We start from the raw sequence: 19,508 nt of genomic DNA on the forward strand, positions 1-19,508 counted from the left end.
TCAGATTTAGTGCCACCACTCCTCAGTGGAATAGTGGCTCTGGTCGGTTTGATTACCTTGCCATTTCATAGACTTACTATCGCTTGTTTTAGATCAGTATCCCGCTCTCAGTCAAAGGAAGGATAATTATGGAGACCATTGAAGGAATGTGTTACTTACATGGAGAAGGTGTCATACACAAGGACCTGAAGCCCGAAAATATCCTTGTTGATGATAATTTTCACATTAAGGTAAACTATAAGCTATAGGCTTCTAGAAGGTTGGGTAATTTTGGTTGAGTAATTTCAGTTATAATTTTCCACTGAAAATCCATTTTTACAGATGGAAAAAGAAAATTGATTTTACAAAAATTAAGGTGAGGGGCTGGGGATATAGCTCAGTTGGTAGAGTGCTTGCCTTGCATGCACAAGGTCTTGCGTTCAATCAGTTCAAGCACTGCCAAAAAAAGAAAAGAAAGAAAAAAAAATTAAGGTGAAAGTAAAAAATAAAATAAGCTAAATTTCAAAGCAGAAAATTTTGATGCCCAAATGCTGATAAAGGAAGACCTGGCTCAACATATAATTGGCGATGGTGCTGTCATATGGCTTTACCAGGGATTGAAAGGACAGATGCAGATTTGATGGGGTTGGGAGATAAGTGTAAGGATGTGACTAATGTCATTTTGGGAGTAGTGCAATTGATTGGAGTAGGCTAGAAAAACACTTTCCTAGGTTTTGTTTCTTTTTCCTCTGTTAGGTTTTGAGATACAACATTTAAGAGTTGCCCCCTTCACTCTAGAATGGGCCATCTGCCTCATCATTTTTCCAGGGAATCTATGTTGCGATTCCTTTCTGGAAATGCAGGGGAATCCAGAGGGGTGCATGTGGAAAATCCTTAGAACTTCGATATGGCTAAGAGTCAGATCTGCAGCAAATAAACCATTTGGGCAGCAAAAACTTCTCTTTTGAAAAATAGCTGATTTAAAAGTATCTATTTCCTTTTGAAAATATTCTTTTCATTGTAGTAAAGGGAACAGAGAAAGGAAACCTTCTTTTGTTCACTCACGAGCAAGATTTAACTCCAGGAGCAACAGATCGAATTGGTTTTGGCAGCTGGAATCCAGGTGCAAGTACCTGGAAGAAGGGCTGAGATTGTAGCTCAGTGGTAGAGAGTTTTCTAGCATGTGCAAGGCCCTGGGTTCAATTCCCAGAACCACACCAAAACAAAACAAAGAACCTGAAAGGGGAAGCAGTGTTAGGGGAAGAACTCAGGACTTGCCTACAAGATTCTGTTCTAACCCTTTGTTCAAGTCTTGGAGAGATTTTTATTCTCGTATCTTTAAATTCTTTCTTTAAATTAATAGCCTTTCTCTTATATTCTGGGTTAAAATCTGCGACTTTTAGATAATCACTTGTTGTCATTCATCCCCAAATGCTTGCTTGGATTCCTAGAGACAAAAATGGAACTGTCACTTTTGCTAGTTTATTCTGACGTATTGGCTTGCCACTTCCTTCTTTGCTCTGTGTCTGACCTTGGTATTTTTCTCTGCTTTTCTTCTTGTTTTTTTTTTTCCTCCTCCTCCTTCCCATATCATTTTTTCTTAGGTTCAGATACCCAACAAGATCACAGTCTTTATGCTCAGTGTGTCTTGATCCATGGAAACTTGCATCCAATGGGCCTCTGGACACCATTTGGGGAGATAGAAGGTGTAGTACCCATTCTCTGTCAGCTATGTAAATCTGCTGAGAAGAAAGTAATGTTTTTCCACCCAGCCCTAGAAATAACTGAAAAAACATCCAGAATGAACCCGATTTGTTACTGTCATGTCAGGAATGCTTCTGCTTTCTCTCTCCCTTTTATTGCATAAGAATCAAGATACAGAATTTCATGTGAACATTTCTTGGGGAAGATTTTGCATGTCAGTGAGGAAACACATTTCTTTGAATGTGTTCAGAAGCTATTTTAAACCTGCCCAATGTAACCATTTCTGTTCCTCACATCTGTTAGATAAATCCCCAATTGAAAGCCAAATCTGGGTTGCTTATAGACTTCACACAGTGATCGTGTTGGTTTGATCTTTTGCAGATAGCTGACCTTGGTGTTGCTTCCTTTAAGACGTGGAGCAAACTGACTAAAGAGAAACACAATGAGCAAAGGAAAGTGAACAGCAACTCTGTGAAAAATGGCGGCACCCTCTACTACATGGCCCCAGAGCACCTGAATGACATCAATGCCAAACCCACAGAGAAGTCAGATGTGTACAGCTTTGGCATAGTTCTTTGGGCAATATTTGCAAATAAGGAGCCATATGAGAGTAAGACATTTGTAGAGGAGTGGGATTTTCTTATTAATCTAAATGATTATGTGAAATAATAGCCTTCAAGGAAATCAGTAAAGATTTATAATTTTTTGTTCATTTAATGGCACTTTGTCCCACCGGACTATGAGTTCCATGAGGGTTAGTGCCACATCTGATTTAGTCACTGTCATTTCCTCAGCGTCTACACACATACTGCCTAGAACACAGTAGGTACTTAGTAAATTTGTGTTCAGTGAATGAGTAATTCCATTTTAGGAATCCGAGATCTCAGATGAATAGGCACCTTGATAATGTATCTAACCTTTGGAAGTGCTATAAAATTTCTGGACTCTTCCTGGACAGAAAACTTGCTTATTTCTGCTTGTGAGGATTTAGCATACTATTGGCATACATTTCATACTGACACTCATTCACTTTGCCCTTCATTCAGAATTAATTTTTTTTCCAGTACTTACTGTGGGTACTTTATTGAAAAAAATAAAGATGAGTAAGTTGTGGTTCATGCAAAAGAACAGATACGTAAGTGGTCATTCTTCCAGTTGAAGTATATAAACTAATGGACATTTTCCTATATATTCTTTCTGGATGATTATCAGCTTCTGTGGTTTAATATTGTTTCTTTGCTGATGCCTCTGAAATGTCTATCTCTGGCCCTTGCCTGGATATCCACCTGCCTGTTAGATCCATTACATACATCAGAGGGATCTCCAAAGCACATTCTCATAAACAGATCTACAGTTTGTAAGTTCCTTTAGCTCACTCTAGCTTGGGTCCTCTTTGTATACTCAGAAAATGTCTTCATTATTTGTCTGTTGAGGAGGTCACCAGCTACCTTAGAGTCATCTCAGACTCAGCCTTGCCCCTTGTCTCCCACATCCAGGAAGATCTCAAAAGCTATAAATTTGAGGGGTATGTGTATGGTTTATACACATATATACACACGCACATACACACACAAGTCAAGATACATCTTTAATCCATTCTTTCTGTCACTACTAGCTTCTGTCTAGTTCAGACCCTTTGTTTTTCTGCCAAAGGCTCCTGTGCTGTCTACCATTCACATGGCAGTCAAAATAGTCCTCTTAAAAGGCAAACACAACCATTTCATTCCCCTATTTAAAATCCTTCCAAAATTTTTCATGGCCTTTAGGATTAAGCTCAGATTCCTCAGTATGGAATATGAGGCCCTTTGTAATCTGACCTTTGTCTCTCCCTCCTTTGTCAGTATGCCCAGTTTTACCAAACTAGTAATTTCTGGGCTGCATCATGATTTTTGTTAACTACCCCCCTACCCCTAGTCTCTTCATTCTCCTACTCTGGCCTGGAATCATCCTCCATAAATGGGCCCTCCTTCCCCATTTACCTGGATAACTCCTGCTTATTTTTCTGGACTTAGCAAAACGCCAGACTTTCTGTTCTAGTCATGATTGTGTTACCAGAGCCCCTTGTACTTCTATATCAACTTTCACTCTATATTTTAAGTCACTGTCATTAAACGAGCTTTCTAAAGGTGAGGGCTCTCCTGTGTTTGCATTTGTATTAAAATCTGGGAACTGTCGTTGGCTTTACACATAAAATCCATTTGTTTTTCCAGAAAGCAGCCTTTGTTTTGAATTTTGTCCTTTATCTTCAGAAACTAAATTGTTGTTTGATCATCTCTATGATGGAATATGTCTGCTTGTCACAAGGTCATTCCACCTCTACAGAACAAGGCTGCTATGCTAAAAGTTTTCTAGATAGAGACAAATTTGTGTTATTATCCAAGTTCTGTCATCTTAGTGCCTGAAAGCAGGACCCAAAAGTCTTAAGCAAAGATCCTCTTTGTCTTATAGATGCTATCTGTGCAGAGCAACTTTTAATATGCATAAAATCTGGGAACAGGCCAAATGTGGAAGACATCATTGAGCACTGCCCAAAGGAGATCATCAGCCTCATGGAGCTTTGCTGGGAGACGAACCCAGAAGTTCGACCAACATTTCCTAGTAAGAGCATCTTTTGTGACTATGCAGGATACATTCCCCACATTGATTTTCCTAAGATAATATAAGGAATATGGTTTGAGTCCTCAGAAAACCAAGTAACACTTGTAGTTTTAAGCTGACTTCCTAGAATGTATATTCTTGAAAAGTTTGGTAGAATTCTCCCATAAAACTTTCTGGACCTGGAGATTTTTGTTTGTGTTTGGGGTGGGGGCTTAGTTTTTAAACTATGAAGTCAGTTTTCTTTAAAGACTGTTCAAAAGATCTGTGTCATATTAGGGCAGTTGTGGTAGTTTATATTTTTTGAGCAAGTGGTTCACTTCATCTAAGTTATTAAGTTTATGTATAAAGTTGATTTTAGTATCTTTCATATATTTGATGCCTGCAGAATCTAGTGATAACTCCTATCTCATTCCAGATATTAGTAATTCATGTCTTCTTTTTTTCATTTCTGCTAGATTTTTATCAATTTTATTAATCTTTATAAAGATTTAGTTTTGGCTTCATTAATTTATTGTTTTTCTGTTTTCTAATTCATTGGTTTCTATTCTTTATTATTTCCTTCCTTATGCTCAGTTTGTATTTATTTTGCAAGTTCTTGAGATTATTGATTTGAGACCATTTTCTCTTTTCTAATGTGTATATTTATTGCTATAAATTTCCCTCTCAGCCTGGTTTTAGTTGTGCCCCAGAATTTTTGACATGTATTTTCATTTTCATTCAACTTCACATATCTTTTTTTTCATTGATCTTGAGACTTTCTCTTTGACCCATGTGTTATTTAGATGTGAGTTGTTTAGTCTCTTGAGTTTGGAGATTTTCTTGTCATCTCCCTGTTACTGATTTCTGGCTTGACTCCATTGTGGTCAGAGAACATATTCTGTGTGTTTTAGTACTCTCAAATTTGTTCAGATTTGTTCTGTGAGTCAGGCTGTGGTCTGTCTTAGTACATGTTCTCTGAGCACTTGAGGAGACTACTTGAGTAGAATGGTCTTTAAATTAAATTAAATCCTGTTGGTCGATGGTGTTGTGTTCTTGGTCTTTGATGATTTTCTCTCTACTTGTTCTTTGAATATTAATAGGGGTATTTAAATTTCCAACTGTAATTGTGAACTTGTCTATTTCTATGTTTAGTTCTGCCCTTCTTTGCTTTTTATAAATTGCATTTCAATTGCTGTCTTCTTAGAGGGTTGATATTTTTATCATTTTATAAATGTCCCTCTTTATGTCTTTGTTAATTTTGTTTGCTCTGAAGTCTACTTTATTAAAGATTAATAGAGCCATTCTGCTTTCCCTTTGATAAATACATCTTTTCCAACTTTTCACTTTAAGATGCCTTTGTCATTATATGTCAAGTGAGTTTCTTCTGACAAATTATAGTTGGGTCATGTTTTTTAAGTGTCTTCTTTTAATTGATGTACTTAGACCATTCACATTTGATGTAATGAGTGGTGTGTTAGGGCTCTAATCTGCCATTTCATTTTGTCATCCATTTGTTCTTAATGTTTTTCATTCCTGTTTTTCATGTCAGTCAACTTTCCATTACCATAATAAAATATCTGAGACAATCATCTTATAAAAGGAAAGGGTTTATTTTGGCTCACAGTTTTACAGGTTTTCAGTTTGCGGTTGGTTGTCCCCTTTGTTTTTGGGCCTGTGACAAGGCAGCACAATCTTGGCAGGTAACACAGGTAATAAAACTGTTCACCTCATAGCTGGGATTCGTAAGAGAGTGGAGCAGGAGGAGCCAGGTTCTGACATTCCCTTGAAGGATATGCCCTCAGTGACCTAACTTGCTTCCACTAGACCTCCCTTTCTGAAGGCTTCACATCTCCCCCAACAGCACCACAGTTCAAGGACTGTGCCTATAAAAAACGGATCTTTCAGGGACATGAAGATCTAAACTACATCATCTTTCCTGCCTTCTTGGGAGTGTTTGAACACATTTTAAAATTCCACTTTGATTCATCTACAGTGTTTTTATTGTATTTCTATGTGTGGTTTTTTAAATGGATACGCCAGTTATTACATTACCTATATATAATATATCAGTCTACTAACGGTGTCACTTTACCAGTTTGAATGTAGTGTAAGAATCTTAATGTCCCTTACTTCCCTTTACTTTCTCCTGTATATAATCTTGAATATTTCCCTTACATAGGTTTAGAACCCAACAGTAGATGGTGCTATCATTTTGCTTTAATTGTCATGATTTAGAAAATTCACGAAGAGAAGGAAAGTTTATTGTATTTACCCATTGTTTTGATTATTGTGTTGTGGTGTTCTTTTTCTGATACCAAATGTGTCACCAACTGAGTGTCCTAAAATTCAACTCATTTCTGACACTGACTACGCATAGCTGTCATCAGACTCCACATGTTTAAAGGCTTAATTCCATATGACTCTTCACTTCACATACCAGCTACAAATAGGGTACCCAGGCTATCCACACTTTTGCTCAGATGACTACAAATTCAGGTGTTCCCATGATTTCTACCTAGGTATGATAATTCATTAGAAAGTCTTACAGAACCTAGGAAAATTCTTATTTTTACTATGTATTAAACTCAGAAACACCCAAATAGAAGAGGTACATAAACCAAGATATGTCAGAGTGTGTGTGTGTGTGTGTGTGTGTGCGTGCGTGCGCACACACATGGGGCTTCATTACTGTCCTCAGGCACACACACCCTTCCAGCTCTTCTGTATGTTCATCAACCCAGAAACTCTTTGGACCCCATCATTTATGGTTCTCACAGAACTTCTATTATGTAGGCATGATAGATTAAATCATTGGTCATTAGTGATTGAACTTAATCTCATTCCTCTCCTCTTCTTGCAGTTCAAATGTGGTGCCAAAAGTTCCACCTCTAATCATGGCTTAATCTTTCTGCCGACCAGGACCTGTTCTGAAGTTATCTATCCAACTCCATTGCTCACCCATCCTCCTTATTACTTTAGGAGATTCCAAGTATTTTAGGAACTGCCTGTCAGGAACCAAATCAGAGAAAAGACCAATTCTTTACTTTTTAGTATACTATGTGTGTATTTCCTGGTTTTTCAACGTGTCATCTTTTATCAGTTGCTGTCTGTTTGGAGAACTTCCTCAAGTTATTCTCATAGGATAATAAATTCTCTTCCTCTTCCTCTGAGAAGGTCTGAATCTTCCTATGATTTCTGATGGATATTTTTGCTGGGTGTAGGAATCTGGGTTGACAGTTCTTTTCTTTTCACATTTGAAAAATATTGTAGCCTCCATGGTTTCAATTGAAAATCATGTTATTCTAATTGTGTGAAGTATTTTTCCTTATAGGTATTATTTTCCATTGTATTTATTTTTCTCTGGCTGCTTTCAAGATTTTGTCTTTGTCTTTATTTTCCACAAGTTTAGCTACATTTTTCCTGGTGTGGATTAACTTGGGTTTTTTCAGCTTCGGTTTTGCTTCGCTTCTTGAAATTGTATGTTTATACCTAGACATAAGTGGGAATCTTTCAGCCATTATTTCTTTGAGTGCTTTTTTCAACTGTATTTTCTACTGTGTTTCTTGAACTCTGATAACATAGAAACTAAATCTTTTGTTATGGCGCTGCAGGTCCCTGAGGCTCTACATTTTTTTTCCTCTCAATTAATTTCTTCTCCCTTGTTCAGATTGGATAGTTCTGTCATTTCATCTTCCAGTTAACTGCTTTTTCTCTGTCATCTCCATTTTGCTTTTAAGTCCATCTAGGAGCTTTTTATTTTGCTGTGTGTGTGAGAGTGTGTGTGTGTGTGCGCGCGCACGCGCACTCGTGCTTTCGCACGTGAATACATGTTGGGAACTGAACCCAGAGTCTTTAATACGCTAAGCATGTGCTGTACCCTCAACCCCATCCTGTATTTCTTTGCTGAGACTTTCTATTATTCCATTTGTTTCAAGCAGGTTCTTGAATTCCTCAATGAAGAACTATTTTTATCATGGATGTTTTAAAAATCTTTACCAGTTGTACCAACATCTCTATGTTGGAATCTATTGCATTTTCTTACTCTAGTTTGGAATTTTTCTGGTTCTTAGTGTAATGTATGATTTCCCAGAAGCGTATATATTTTACTATATTATAAGATTATACATATTCTTTAAGCCTTCTGTTTTAGCTGATTTTTTCTGACTTTGCTTTGGAAAGGGAATAGTGGTTGCCACCTTGCTGATACCAGGTAGAGGTAGAAGTCCAAGTTCTCTGCTCAGACCCCATTGACACCCAAAGCAGGGTCTTCTTTACACTGTTGGTCATTGCCTAGTGTTGTGGCAGAGTCTACATGGTCTCCACAACCACTGCAGTTGAAGTGCATCATCACCACTGGACAACAGTGGAAGTCCCAGGTCTTTGACAGGCTTCCTCTGATACTTACCCAACAAGGTGGAGAAGAGGCATCTTGTTAGGCCCTGTGTGGTACAAGTCCAGGTTACCCTTGTGGTGTCTGGACACCAAGAGAATAGAAGGGCTCATTGTCAGCTAACAGGCAGCACAATCCTATCTTCCTATTTGACTTTCTCTAACCTCACCCTGGTGGGAGTACTGGGGTGCCTTGTCACTATCCCACAAGGTTGCAAGTCTAGGCTTTCTACTTGACCTTGGCTTATGTGGGTGGAGGTGGAATTATAATTTTTTTTCTGGGGTCATTAGCTTCAACAAAGTGATTATTGATTAAATTGATCAAACATTTTCTATTACTAGGCTACCCCTTGCTTAATGCTATGTTGAGAAAGATTAGGCTGTTGTTGCTGCTGCTGCTGCTGCTGCTGTTATTGTCTGTGTGCTTGTTGATGTTTCTTGGTTGCTAGTCTTTCAGATCCAACTGTTGTTTATGAGCAAAGAGAAAATCCAGTGAACTCATTACCATGTATGTGTTTTCTCAGCCATGAGGTCCCTAGTCAAACTGCCTTCCTTTCTCCTCCTTCCAAAGGATCCATACCTTTATTTGATACATAATATCTTCCAAATGATTCATATATTTATTTGATACATAATATCTAATATCTAATCCTTTATTCCCAATCCTTATTCTGAGTATCCCGTCCTGTCATAAATCTGATGCTAGAGAGATGGAAACAGAGTTCACTCATCCTTGTCCACTTGGTGATTAACTCACACCATTAGGGCTTTTGCTGCAGCCAGAGCAAGTGTACTCTGTGAGACAGAAGCTCTTGGTTTCTAGTGTTTTCTAACCCTTCTCCTGTCTGCTGGTATGTATTCTTGTTAGTCTCTTCATCAGAGTCAGTGATTTGGAGTTTAAATTTTTATCTTACTGCTTTGTCCACAGATTGAGGTAAGAAATTCAAAGACGATAGATTGCTAATATTTTAATTTTATTTTAGAAAATTAAGAAATTTAAAGGACTATTTTTTTCATATAGGCGTTGAAGAAAAATTTAGGCCTTTTTATGTAAGTCAGTTTGAAGAAAATGTAGAAGAGGATGTGGAGAGTTTAAAGGTAGGTAATATAGCAGATGCTCAAAATATTCACGTCAATGTATATATTCTCAGTCATGAAAACCAAAGCAGTGTAAATTGGTACTGAGATTTGAGGTAAACTAGCTTGGTGAACACAAAACAAATTAGCACTTGTAATGCAAATATCATTATGTTGGCAAAGTGGACTCATTCCTCCATTATACTCATTAAACGAGAGAAAATACTTATAGCAATATGAAAACAAAATCACAATGTCACTGGAAAATACATGGATCAGCCATTTTGAGGAATTCTTATAAAACAAAGACAGCAGGATTTTATATGGTAAGATTTGGAAGAGGGGGAAAATAATAACCTAAAGCATTGCTGAGGAAGAAGTACTAGAGGTGCAGATGGACACTGATAAGGAGTCATTTGGGAACCACATTTACACTATCTAGAAGAGTTGGCTCCTCCCTGTGCTTCCTTGTACTTAGTAACAGAGGACAGTGGCATCTAAGGCTGAAGCCATCGTTTTGGTGTCCAGGGTCAGAGAGGTACACCAAAGCCCAGTTATCAGCTAACCAACTAAGAGGAATAGAGACCTTCCTCACTTTTACACTCATAAATCAAATTACTGTCATACACCCAAAGTCATGAAAAGGAGACTTCAAAAAATAAACCAGGCAAGCAAATAGAGATTTCAGAATTTAAAAAAAAAAAAAAAATCAGGCATAATTGCCCACCTTTTGAGGGATTCCCTACAGTGTAAAAGAGATGTATCCAGTGCAAAGCAAGAAGCATCAAAGGGACATCAGTAAAGATAAACATTAAGGCAAAAAAGCATTACCTCAACCATCAGGAAGATTTCAAAATGCTCCCAAGAAGAGGCTCCAGAGAGGGGACTCCAAGTAGAAACTCTGGAGAGAGAAGCCCTGGAGGAGAAAGAAGATGAGGACAGTGAAGATATTGTGAACCCCTCACCTATGGAAAGTGAGACTCCTCAGTCCTGCCACCCCTAACCTGTCAGTTCTGATACTGAGGATGTAACCAAGAGGAAGAACCATAATTTCTTGGAGTGCAAAAGACAGAATGACCTCTGCTCATGGTTCTTAACCCTGAGGGCCCAGGTACCCACCCTGGCCAGCTGCTCTGAGGCCCCCAGAGTAGTGATTCTGAGCAAAGCCTGGGAATACTTGCAAGCCCTGTTTGGGGGGGGGGGGGGGGGCGGTAAAAAGAGGATGGATACAGAAAAAATGCAGCTCCCGTGCTGGCAGCAGCAATTGCAGAAAAGAATCACGTTCCTCAGTGGGCTACTAACTGACCAAAAAGCCTGACTCTTCTGTCTTAGAAAGACAGTTTATTTTTTTCCTCACTTTCCCCCTTAGTAATTTGCCCATTTTGGTTATAGTGGTGCTGTCTGAACAGTAGATCCCAAAATGCATTGCAGCCAGTGCACACACAGTTAAGGGCTTACATTCTTGGAAACTTTGAAACCCACCTCTCCCTCTTTCCTGACTCTTGGGAGTGCTGTGTCCTCTCTGGTGCCTTTGGCATCTTAGCAGACAGCTGACTGAGGAGGCTTGGGGTCTGCTTAGCTCACTAGCTCTGAAGAAAAGGCTGACAGATCCTATGTAACAGGTGGTGGATGAGGGTGTGGGGACTCCAGCCTGCTTGAAATCTCACTCTCTGGGGGCTGGGGATGTGGCTCAAGCCGTAGCGTGCTCGCCTGGCATGCATGCGGCCCGGGTTCGATCCTCAGCACCACATACAAACAAAGATGTTGTGCCCACCGAAAACTAAAAAAAAAAAATCACATTCTGCAGGAAACTTCGGCTAGGAAAGGATGCTCCCATTGGTGTCTCTGGGGGTGATGTAAAGATAGCTGGGCCTGGATGCTCTCCCTGAAGCTCCTTTTTCTGGGAGACACCCAAGATATCTTAGGTAATGGCAAGCTCACAGACTTGAACAACACAGACCATTACCTCACTGTCAGACCCGTGACCTGAGGAGTGCAAACCTTTAGAGTACATTATGATGTTAGGTGACACCCACCCCACTGTGAATGTCCAGACCTTGAGAGCACTTAAAGAGCTTGGCCTGTTAGATTATTTATCTTAGAGTCCTTTTGGCCCTCTCCTCCAAGGGAGGAACAGTTATGTCCCTACAAGGGCCTTTTTTTTTTTTTTTTTTTTTTTTTTTTTTTGGCTCATTCTGCCTTTGTTATGCAGTGGGCTCTACAGTGCTCCTTCCCAAGATGAGAAATATTTCCCCAAGAAACAGGAAAATGGATCCTGGTTTGGGGTTTAGGGAAGGCTTGGAATCCTGGCTCATGAACTTGTTCTGTGTCCAGGTGTTTTCCAAGGGGCATTTGAGGCCTGTCTTTGGATTTTTTCTCAAGGCAGGTATAAGGCACCTCAGAAGGAAGCACTGTGTAACTCTTCCTCTTCCTATCTGCCTCTCATCTCAATCTTTGACTCTGTTCAAAGTTCTACTGGAACCCTGCAAACCTGTCCTCCTCATGCAACTGCAAGGAGCTTGCTGGCTCTATAACCACTAGCCTCATTCTCTGCCAGTCTAACGTGAGTCAAGACCCCTTTCCCAGATCTTGGCCTTACTGAGGTTCTGGGGAGAGCCACTGAGACTCATCCAGTGCTTCAGGGTCTTAAAAGCACCACAGGAGCTCTGTTTAGCCACCCATGATGGATTTTGCCCCAGTTGGATTCTGTATGTAGCTCCTAGTAGAATCCAGGTGCAGCCTCCAATCTGGGAAAGTCACCCAAACCAGCAGGTGTTATGTGGGCAAGCACAGGAACCCCTAATCCTATCCTGAAAGAAGGGTCAGATCCTCTGTTGCCTTCTGGCTCTGGGTTTGGAAGTGGAAGAGCAGGAAAGGAAAGCACCGTCTGTGGCTCTGTAAAACCAGCTGTTACTTCTAAATCTGTTGCCCACAGTAGTTTATTTCTAAATGTGCTTCCAGGCCTCACAACCCCAGGGGAACTTTTGGAATTAGCACTCTACTTTCTGGAGCCAGATTTTTGGGAGCCAAAATACTTCTGGAATTGTCTTGGGAGGACAGATTCGGAATAGGTTATTGATGTTTCAGATGAATAGCTTGTGTTTTATAAGCTACAGCTGGGTATTATTCTGTGTTGTTCAAGTCCGTGAGCTTGCCATCACCTAAGATATCTTTTATACTATATTTTTGTATGCATTTTATAAAGTAGTATTAACTGTTTCTGTACAAGGAAAACCTCCTGGGCAATTCAGTGGCAAAGATTTGATTTTATTTTGAAAGGCAAGTTGACCTGAAATTTTATCTTTAGTTGTGATTGCCTGATTTTAAACTGTTGACTTTGGGACATATTTTAATAAAAGATTTCTCAAATAAAAAAAATATATGTACACATATTTCTCTCTACATGTGTATATATATATATTGTGAAGAAGTTTTTGCTAATTATCTTAAAATTTAGGTAAACTATACAAATTTCTAGGGGAAAATATTTAAAAACTGACTTAAATGATTCATATGGAGATAAAAACCTAAATTATTCCTATAACCATTAAAGGATATTGAAACAGTAATGAAAAATTTTTCTATAGAGAATATCTCACAAATTGCTTTGTCAGTGTGTTCTATCAAATACATCAGTTATATACAGGTTTTTCCAGATAATGGAGCTGAAAATACTCTTCCAAGAGAGTTGTATGCTAACATAATTTATTTTGTTTTAGTATAACTTTGATTCCCAAACCTGGAAAAGAAGGTATAAGAAAGGAAAATTATGGGCTGGGTTGTGGCTCAGTGGTATAGTGCTTGCCTCCCATGTGTGAGGCACTGGATATAATTCTCAGCACCCCATATAAATAAATGAATAAAGGCCCATCAACAACTAAAAAAAATTAAAAAGAAAGGAATATTACAGGCCAATTTAATTTAACAGTATAAATGCAAAAATCCTGCTGGGCATAGTGGTACACGCCTATAATTCCAGTGGCTTGGGAAGCTGAGACGGGAGAATCTCAAATTCAAAGCTAGCCTCAGCAATTTAGTGAGGCAGTAAGCAACTCAGTGAGACTCTGTCTCTAAATAAAACACCAAAAGGGCTGGGGATGTTGCTCAGTGTTTTAGAGTTCAGTTCAGTCCCTGATATCAAAAAAAAAGATAAAAATCCAAAACAAAATACTAACAACCCGAATCTATCAATAGACAAAAAATAAACTGGATTTATTCCAAGATATAAAGTTAGTTTTGGAAAGTCTGTCATAACTCATTACATTATCTTTTTCAGGGAGAAAAAAAAAACTTTTCAATAAGTGCAGAAAAAATCAGTTGATAAAATATAATATTTATTCATGATTAAAAATATAAGCAATCTAAAAAAAGTCCTTATTCCCACATTTTTCATATTTTCTATAAGTATTATTTCTTTCATAAGAAAAATGTTTTTATTAGGGTAAAATATACAACACAAAATATACTGTTTTAGCCTTTTTTTAAGTGTACAATTTAGTAGTATTAGGTACATTCACGATGTTGTGCAACCATCCTCATTGTCCATTTCTAGAACTATCAATCATCCCAAACACAAACTCTGTTTACTAAATAATAGCTTCCTTTTCTTTGTCTCCTAGCCCCTGGTAATCTTTATTTTCTGCCTCTGAATTTGCCTATTCTAGGTAGATGTAGAAATAAAGTTACACAATATTTTCCATTTGCGTCTGGCTTATTTCACATAGTATAGAACATTTTTAAGGTACATTCATTTTGTAGCATGTATCAGAATTTTATTCCTTTTTTGGCTGAATAGTGTTCCATCATATGGAAACATAACACATATTGTTTATCCCTACGTCTGTTGTTGGATGTTTGGGTTATGTCCAGCTTTTAGCTATTATAAATAATGCTGCTGTGAACATTAGTGTACAGTGTCTGAGTTCCTACTTTCCATTCTTTGACATATATCCCTAAGCATGGCATTGATAGACAATATGCAAATTTTGTGTTTAACTCTGTAAGAACCTTCAATTTTTCAAGTAGCTGCACCATATTAGATTCCATACCAGCAATGCACAAGGGTTCCACACTTGTTACTTTTTGTTTCATTTCAGCAATTCTAACAAATATAAAGTAGTATCTCATTGTGGTTTTGATTTACATTTCTCTAAGGATTACTAATGTTGAGCATTATTCATATACTTATTAGTCATATGTACATCTTCTCTGGGGAAATATTTCTTCAAGTCTTTTGTCCAATTGTGTGTTTATTGTTGAGCTGTAAAAATTCTTTATATATTCTCTCTGTTCATCTCTTATGGAATATATATGATTTGCAAATATTTTTCCCATTCTATGGGTTGTTCTTTCACTGTCTGGATAAAATGATACACAGGTTTTAATTCTGACATAGTCAGATTTATCTGTATTTATTTTTGTTGCTTGTACTTTTAATGTCATGTTCAAGAAATCATTGTTAAGGGTTGGGGTTGTGGCTCAGTGGTAGAGTGGTCACCTAGCACATGCGAGGCCCTGGGTTCGATCCTTAGCACCACATAAAAATAAATAAAGATATTGTGTCCAACTACAACAAATAAATAAATAAAAAGAAATGATTGTCAAGAACAATGTCATGAAGCTTTCTAGGAAGGTGGTGGTTGTTGTTTTTTGTTTTTGGAGCTGGGAATTGAACCCAAGGCTTCATACATGTGAGGCAAGCACTTTACCACTGAGCTACATCCCAGCCTGTTCTTGTTGTTGTTTTTCATACTTGAGATTGAATACAGGGCACTCTACCACTGCTACATCCCCAGCCTTTTTTATATTTTTATTTTGAGACAAGCTTTCACTAAATTGCTAAGGTTAGCTTCAACTTGCAGTCCTCCTGCCTCAGCCTTCTGAGTCCCTGGGATTACAGGCTTTTGCCACCATGCCCAGCAATGTCATGAAATTATCTATTTTTTTTCCTAAGAGTTTTAGCACTTAAGTTTAGTCTCTAATCCATTTTAAAAACACTTATCAAAAATCAGTTGTGCATATATGGGAGGGTTTATTTCTAGACTCTCTATTCTCTTCCATTAGTCTATGGCTTTATGCCATTGTCACACTGTTTTTTTGATTATTATAGCTTTGTAATAAAATTTGAAATCAGGAAATGGAAGACCTCTAACTTTGTTCTTTTGTAGGATCATTTTGGGTATTTGGAAAAAAATATTTTCTTTTTAAACATTTACTACTTTAAGATTTGTATGAAATTTCTATGAATTTATATGAATATCTTCTTCTCATAGTATTTTTCTGGTACTTAGTCTCTTCTGCTGTTTACTTATTTATCCTCTTAATTATAGAAAGAATATCCAATGAAAAATGCAGTTTTGCAGAGATTGCAGTCTCTCCAACTTGATTGTGTGGCAGAACCTCCAAGCAGGTCAAATTCAGGTAACTTACCCTCTGGTGGGAATCTATTTATTCACTTATTTCTTTCCTCATTTGTTCCTTCTTCTCTCTAAAATATTACTTAGAAACCCATGGGACACAGAAAAAGCTATAAACTTGGACACCTGCCTCGAAGGCATTTATAATATATTTGGGAGTCCCAGTTACGGATCTTTGAAATATTAAGTAACAGTATGCTCACCAAAATGTGGGACTCCTAGAAGAGGTTGATCGGGAGCACAGGTGGATGCTTTTTCATTATGCCCAAAGGGAAGCCACTTCCATCTGCTCTGGGACAAATGACTTAATTATAAACCTCATCCATAAAAGTCATAATTTAATTGTTCCTGATTCCATAGGGCTTTTAAATGAAAGAATTCATGGGAAGCATGTAGGACAAGGCTGTAGCTATTCTTATTTCCACCCTGAATTGCTCCAAGGTGACCACCACCTTCTCTGCTCCAGCCAAAGTTTCTTAGAAAGACTTAGTCATCCTTCATTCCAAGGAAGACAGTCATCTCTGTAACACTCACTTTTCTGTTGTTTGTTTTAATTTCCTAATTTCCCTCATGTTCTCTTGGCTGCTAGTGAGAAGCTCCTACTGATCATCTGTACTTGTAGAAAAAAGACCATCTACTAAATGCTTTTAACTTTTCCTTGTTTTCATTCAGTTACTGAGGGACAGATTCATGATGGTACTCAGGTTTTATTTTACTTTTTGGTGTTTCATGAAACCCACATTGATCATTTCTTCTCCTCTATAGAACAGCCTGGTTCGCTGCACAGTTCCCAGGGACTCCAGATTGGCCCTGTGGAGGAGTCCTGGTTTTCTCCCTCCCTGGAGAACCCACAAGAAGACAGTGAGCCCATCTTGCAGCTTAAACTCCAGGAGGAAGCAAGCTATCATGCTTTTGGCAACCGCATGGACAAGCAGACAAAACAGCAGCCCAGACAGAATGTGGCTTACAACAGAGAGGAGGAGAGGAAACGAAGGGTCTCTCATGACCCCTTCGCACATCAGAACCCTTATGAGAATGTTCAGAACACCAGTGGAAAAGGTCTTGCTTATCCCAATGCAGCCAGTCATAGCAGTGCAGTAAACCAACCGACAGGGCTAACCAGCCAACCTCAGGGACCATATTGGAACACTGACTTATACAATGTACCTGGGTTTGGGATAAGACCACTGGATCCAGTGACAGCAAGTACAGGATTTTGGTATGGGTTGAATTCCAGCCACATGTCTAATCTGTATAAAACTCCAGTGCCTGAAACCAACCTACCAGCAAGCACACCCACCATTCCACTCTACTCCTTTCCATCAACAGGTAAACTGACCTTTAAGAATCATAATCTTATCTTTTTTTCTAAAATGTTTTTGAAAATAAAGCAGCCATTACCTGTGCCATAGATTCTAAGTTATGGATGGGGACAGAGAGAAGTTGTACTTGCCACTGTGGAATGGTCTCCATCAGACTCCTTGTTCTGGGAATATTTCAGTTTTGTTCTAGGATTCATCCCAGCTGCCCACAGATATTGGTAACAGGTCCTTGTAATTGGTAGGCATCTTCTGCTCTAACTTGAATCACCTAGTAGTCTCCAGTGTTCCATGCGGTGGGAATATTCTTGCTTGCTATTTTTTGAAGGTAAGAAATAAGTCTTAGAAATTTTTATTTCTTGTCTTACACCTTTTGTGATGAGAAATTTTCTTTGAATTTCCATATCTCTGGTAAAGTCAAAGCTAGTTGATAATAGTTACAGATTCTCTAGAGAGGTGGTTTAATTTAATATCCAGTATCATTACCAAACAATACTTATTTCTCCCACCTTTGCTACTTGAATTTCATCTATTGATGCTACCTATACTGTGCTCTAGGAATCCTGAAATTAGCTTCGGTAGTGGAAGCTTTAAAAACCACAGAACTTTCTGCCCTGGACATGTAGTTCAGTGGTAGAGTACTTGTCTAGCACACTTGAGTCCTAGATTGCATTATCTTTCAAAAGGGTAAATTCTCCAGAAACCTCCTATGAAAACATTCTTTTTTTTTTTTTTCTATGGGTTTTATTATACTATCTATGGAACGTAAAATGTTGGATTAGACATGAACTGGGATCTGTGTCATACCTAATTTACGGGAGTGAAATGTCCTTTTGTTTCCCTTTGTGACTGAAACTGAAACATCTCCATATCATCTGATCACTTAAGATTTCATCCCATAATAATTTCCAAAGCACTCCCCGGTTTGTGCCAGGTGTTTTCTAGGGAATGAAGAGATGTAACAGTGAAAAAATAAACAAGTCTGAGTCACTTCCCACATGGAGCTTAAATTCTTGTGGTTAAAAGGCAGCGCGTAAACCATTATAATGTGTCAGTGTTATTCATTGTACATGAATAACCAAAGCTCACTAGTTTAGTACCCCAAACCTTTTTCCATTCTCACTCTTCCTTTGTTACTGGTTCTGCCAACCATGAATATATAGCACTCTTACCCCTTCATGATTCTGAGATGCTCTCTGTTGGGAAAGCAAAACTTCACTAGAAGCAATAGTGGAATTTTCTGTTTCTGACCCTAAGGATGATCCTGTAAAGTACTAAGTTTGTAAATGAACAAGGAGAGTTTTTCATTGCAAATTTAACCAATTCTTCTACTTGCTTTTGCTATCATCAAATAGACTTGACTCTGCACCAAATGTGAGTTTTCTAATTCACCCTGCTATATATACAAGGAGGTCTGTACCTGTAAATACAGAAGGGAAATAGTTCTTCATGTTGATGAAATCTCCCAGGATCCTTCCTTTTGTTTTATGCACTACCTTAAGTGATGTTAGAAAGGGACAGCTCACGTGAATCAGTTAGGAGTCCTGAGAACTAGTCCCTTGGTGGCATTCATTATCTCTGCATGACTGGGCAAATCATTTTGCCTCTCCAGTATTCATTATCCTCATTTACAAATGAAAATGTGACATTAGAAGATTTACACGTTACAAGTTCTCACAGATCCCAGTTCATGATTAGACATGAACTGGGATCTGTGTCATACCAAATTTATGTGAGTGAATTTGTGTTTCTAATATTGCATTAGTTTCTTCATTTTGCAACTTTTCTGGGATTTCCAGTGGCCAGATGTGGGCTAGACGCCTGCAGAAAGCACGGATTCAAAAACAGGCATCTGAGTAAAGAGGTGCAGCATAAAATCCTGGCACTGGGTCAGGTATTGTCTGACTTAACGTCTGTTTAACAGCCTGTGGTTCACTGTTAGTTAACAGAGTGTCACCATAAACTAGAACAGTAGGCTACAAGAATTAAATGAGATAAGGCAATTTACTGCTATGCTGATAATGTACTGAGTGGCCAGTAAATGGTA

General features: G+C 38.3%; 1 protein-coding gene across 3 annotated transcripts in view; it reads left to right on the forward strand.

Moving 5' to 3' along the window:
- Ripk1 (receptor interacting serine/threonine kinase 1) overlaps positions 1–19,508 on the forward strand; it is a 35,874-nt gene that overhangs the window by 10,958 nt on the left and 5,408 nt on the right. Inside the window, exons 1-7 of one of the 3 annotated variants that reach the window (XM_058582354.1) lie at positions 93–230; positions 1,584–1,685; positions 2,065–2,293; positions 4,132–4,281; positions 9,671–9,747; positions 16,056–16,146; positions 16,908–17,471. In XM_058582354.1, the coding sequence (XP_058438337.1) occupies positions 2,182–2,293; positions 4,132–4,281; positions 9,671–9,747; positions 16,056–16,146; positions 16,908–17,471 (994 nt within the window). In that variant the 5' untranslated portion in view covers positions 93–230; positions 1,584–1,685; positions 2,065–2,181. Of the gene's footprint in view, positions 1–92; positions 231–1,583; positions 1,686–2,064; positions 2,294–4,131; positions 4,282–9,670; positions 9,748–16,055; positions 16,147–16,907; positions 17,472–19,508 lie in introns of those variants that run through there. The other 2 variants (XM_046453450.2, XM_058582355.1) reach the window with 2 other exon arrangements.

This window comes from Marmota monax, unplaced genomic scaffold, assembly GCF_021218885.2.
Source record: "Marmota monax isolate L192 unplaced genomic scaffold, Marmota_monax_Labrador192_F-V1.1 WCK01_AAM20220418_F8-fsc00029, whole genome shotgun sequence".
Classification (NCBI taxonomy): domain Eukaryota; kingdom Metazoa; phylum Chordata; class Mammalia; order Rodentia; family Sciuridae; genus Marmota; species Marmota monax.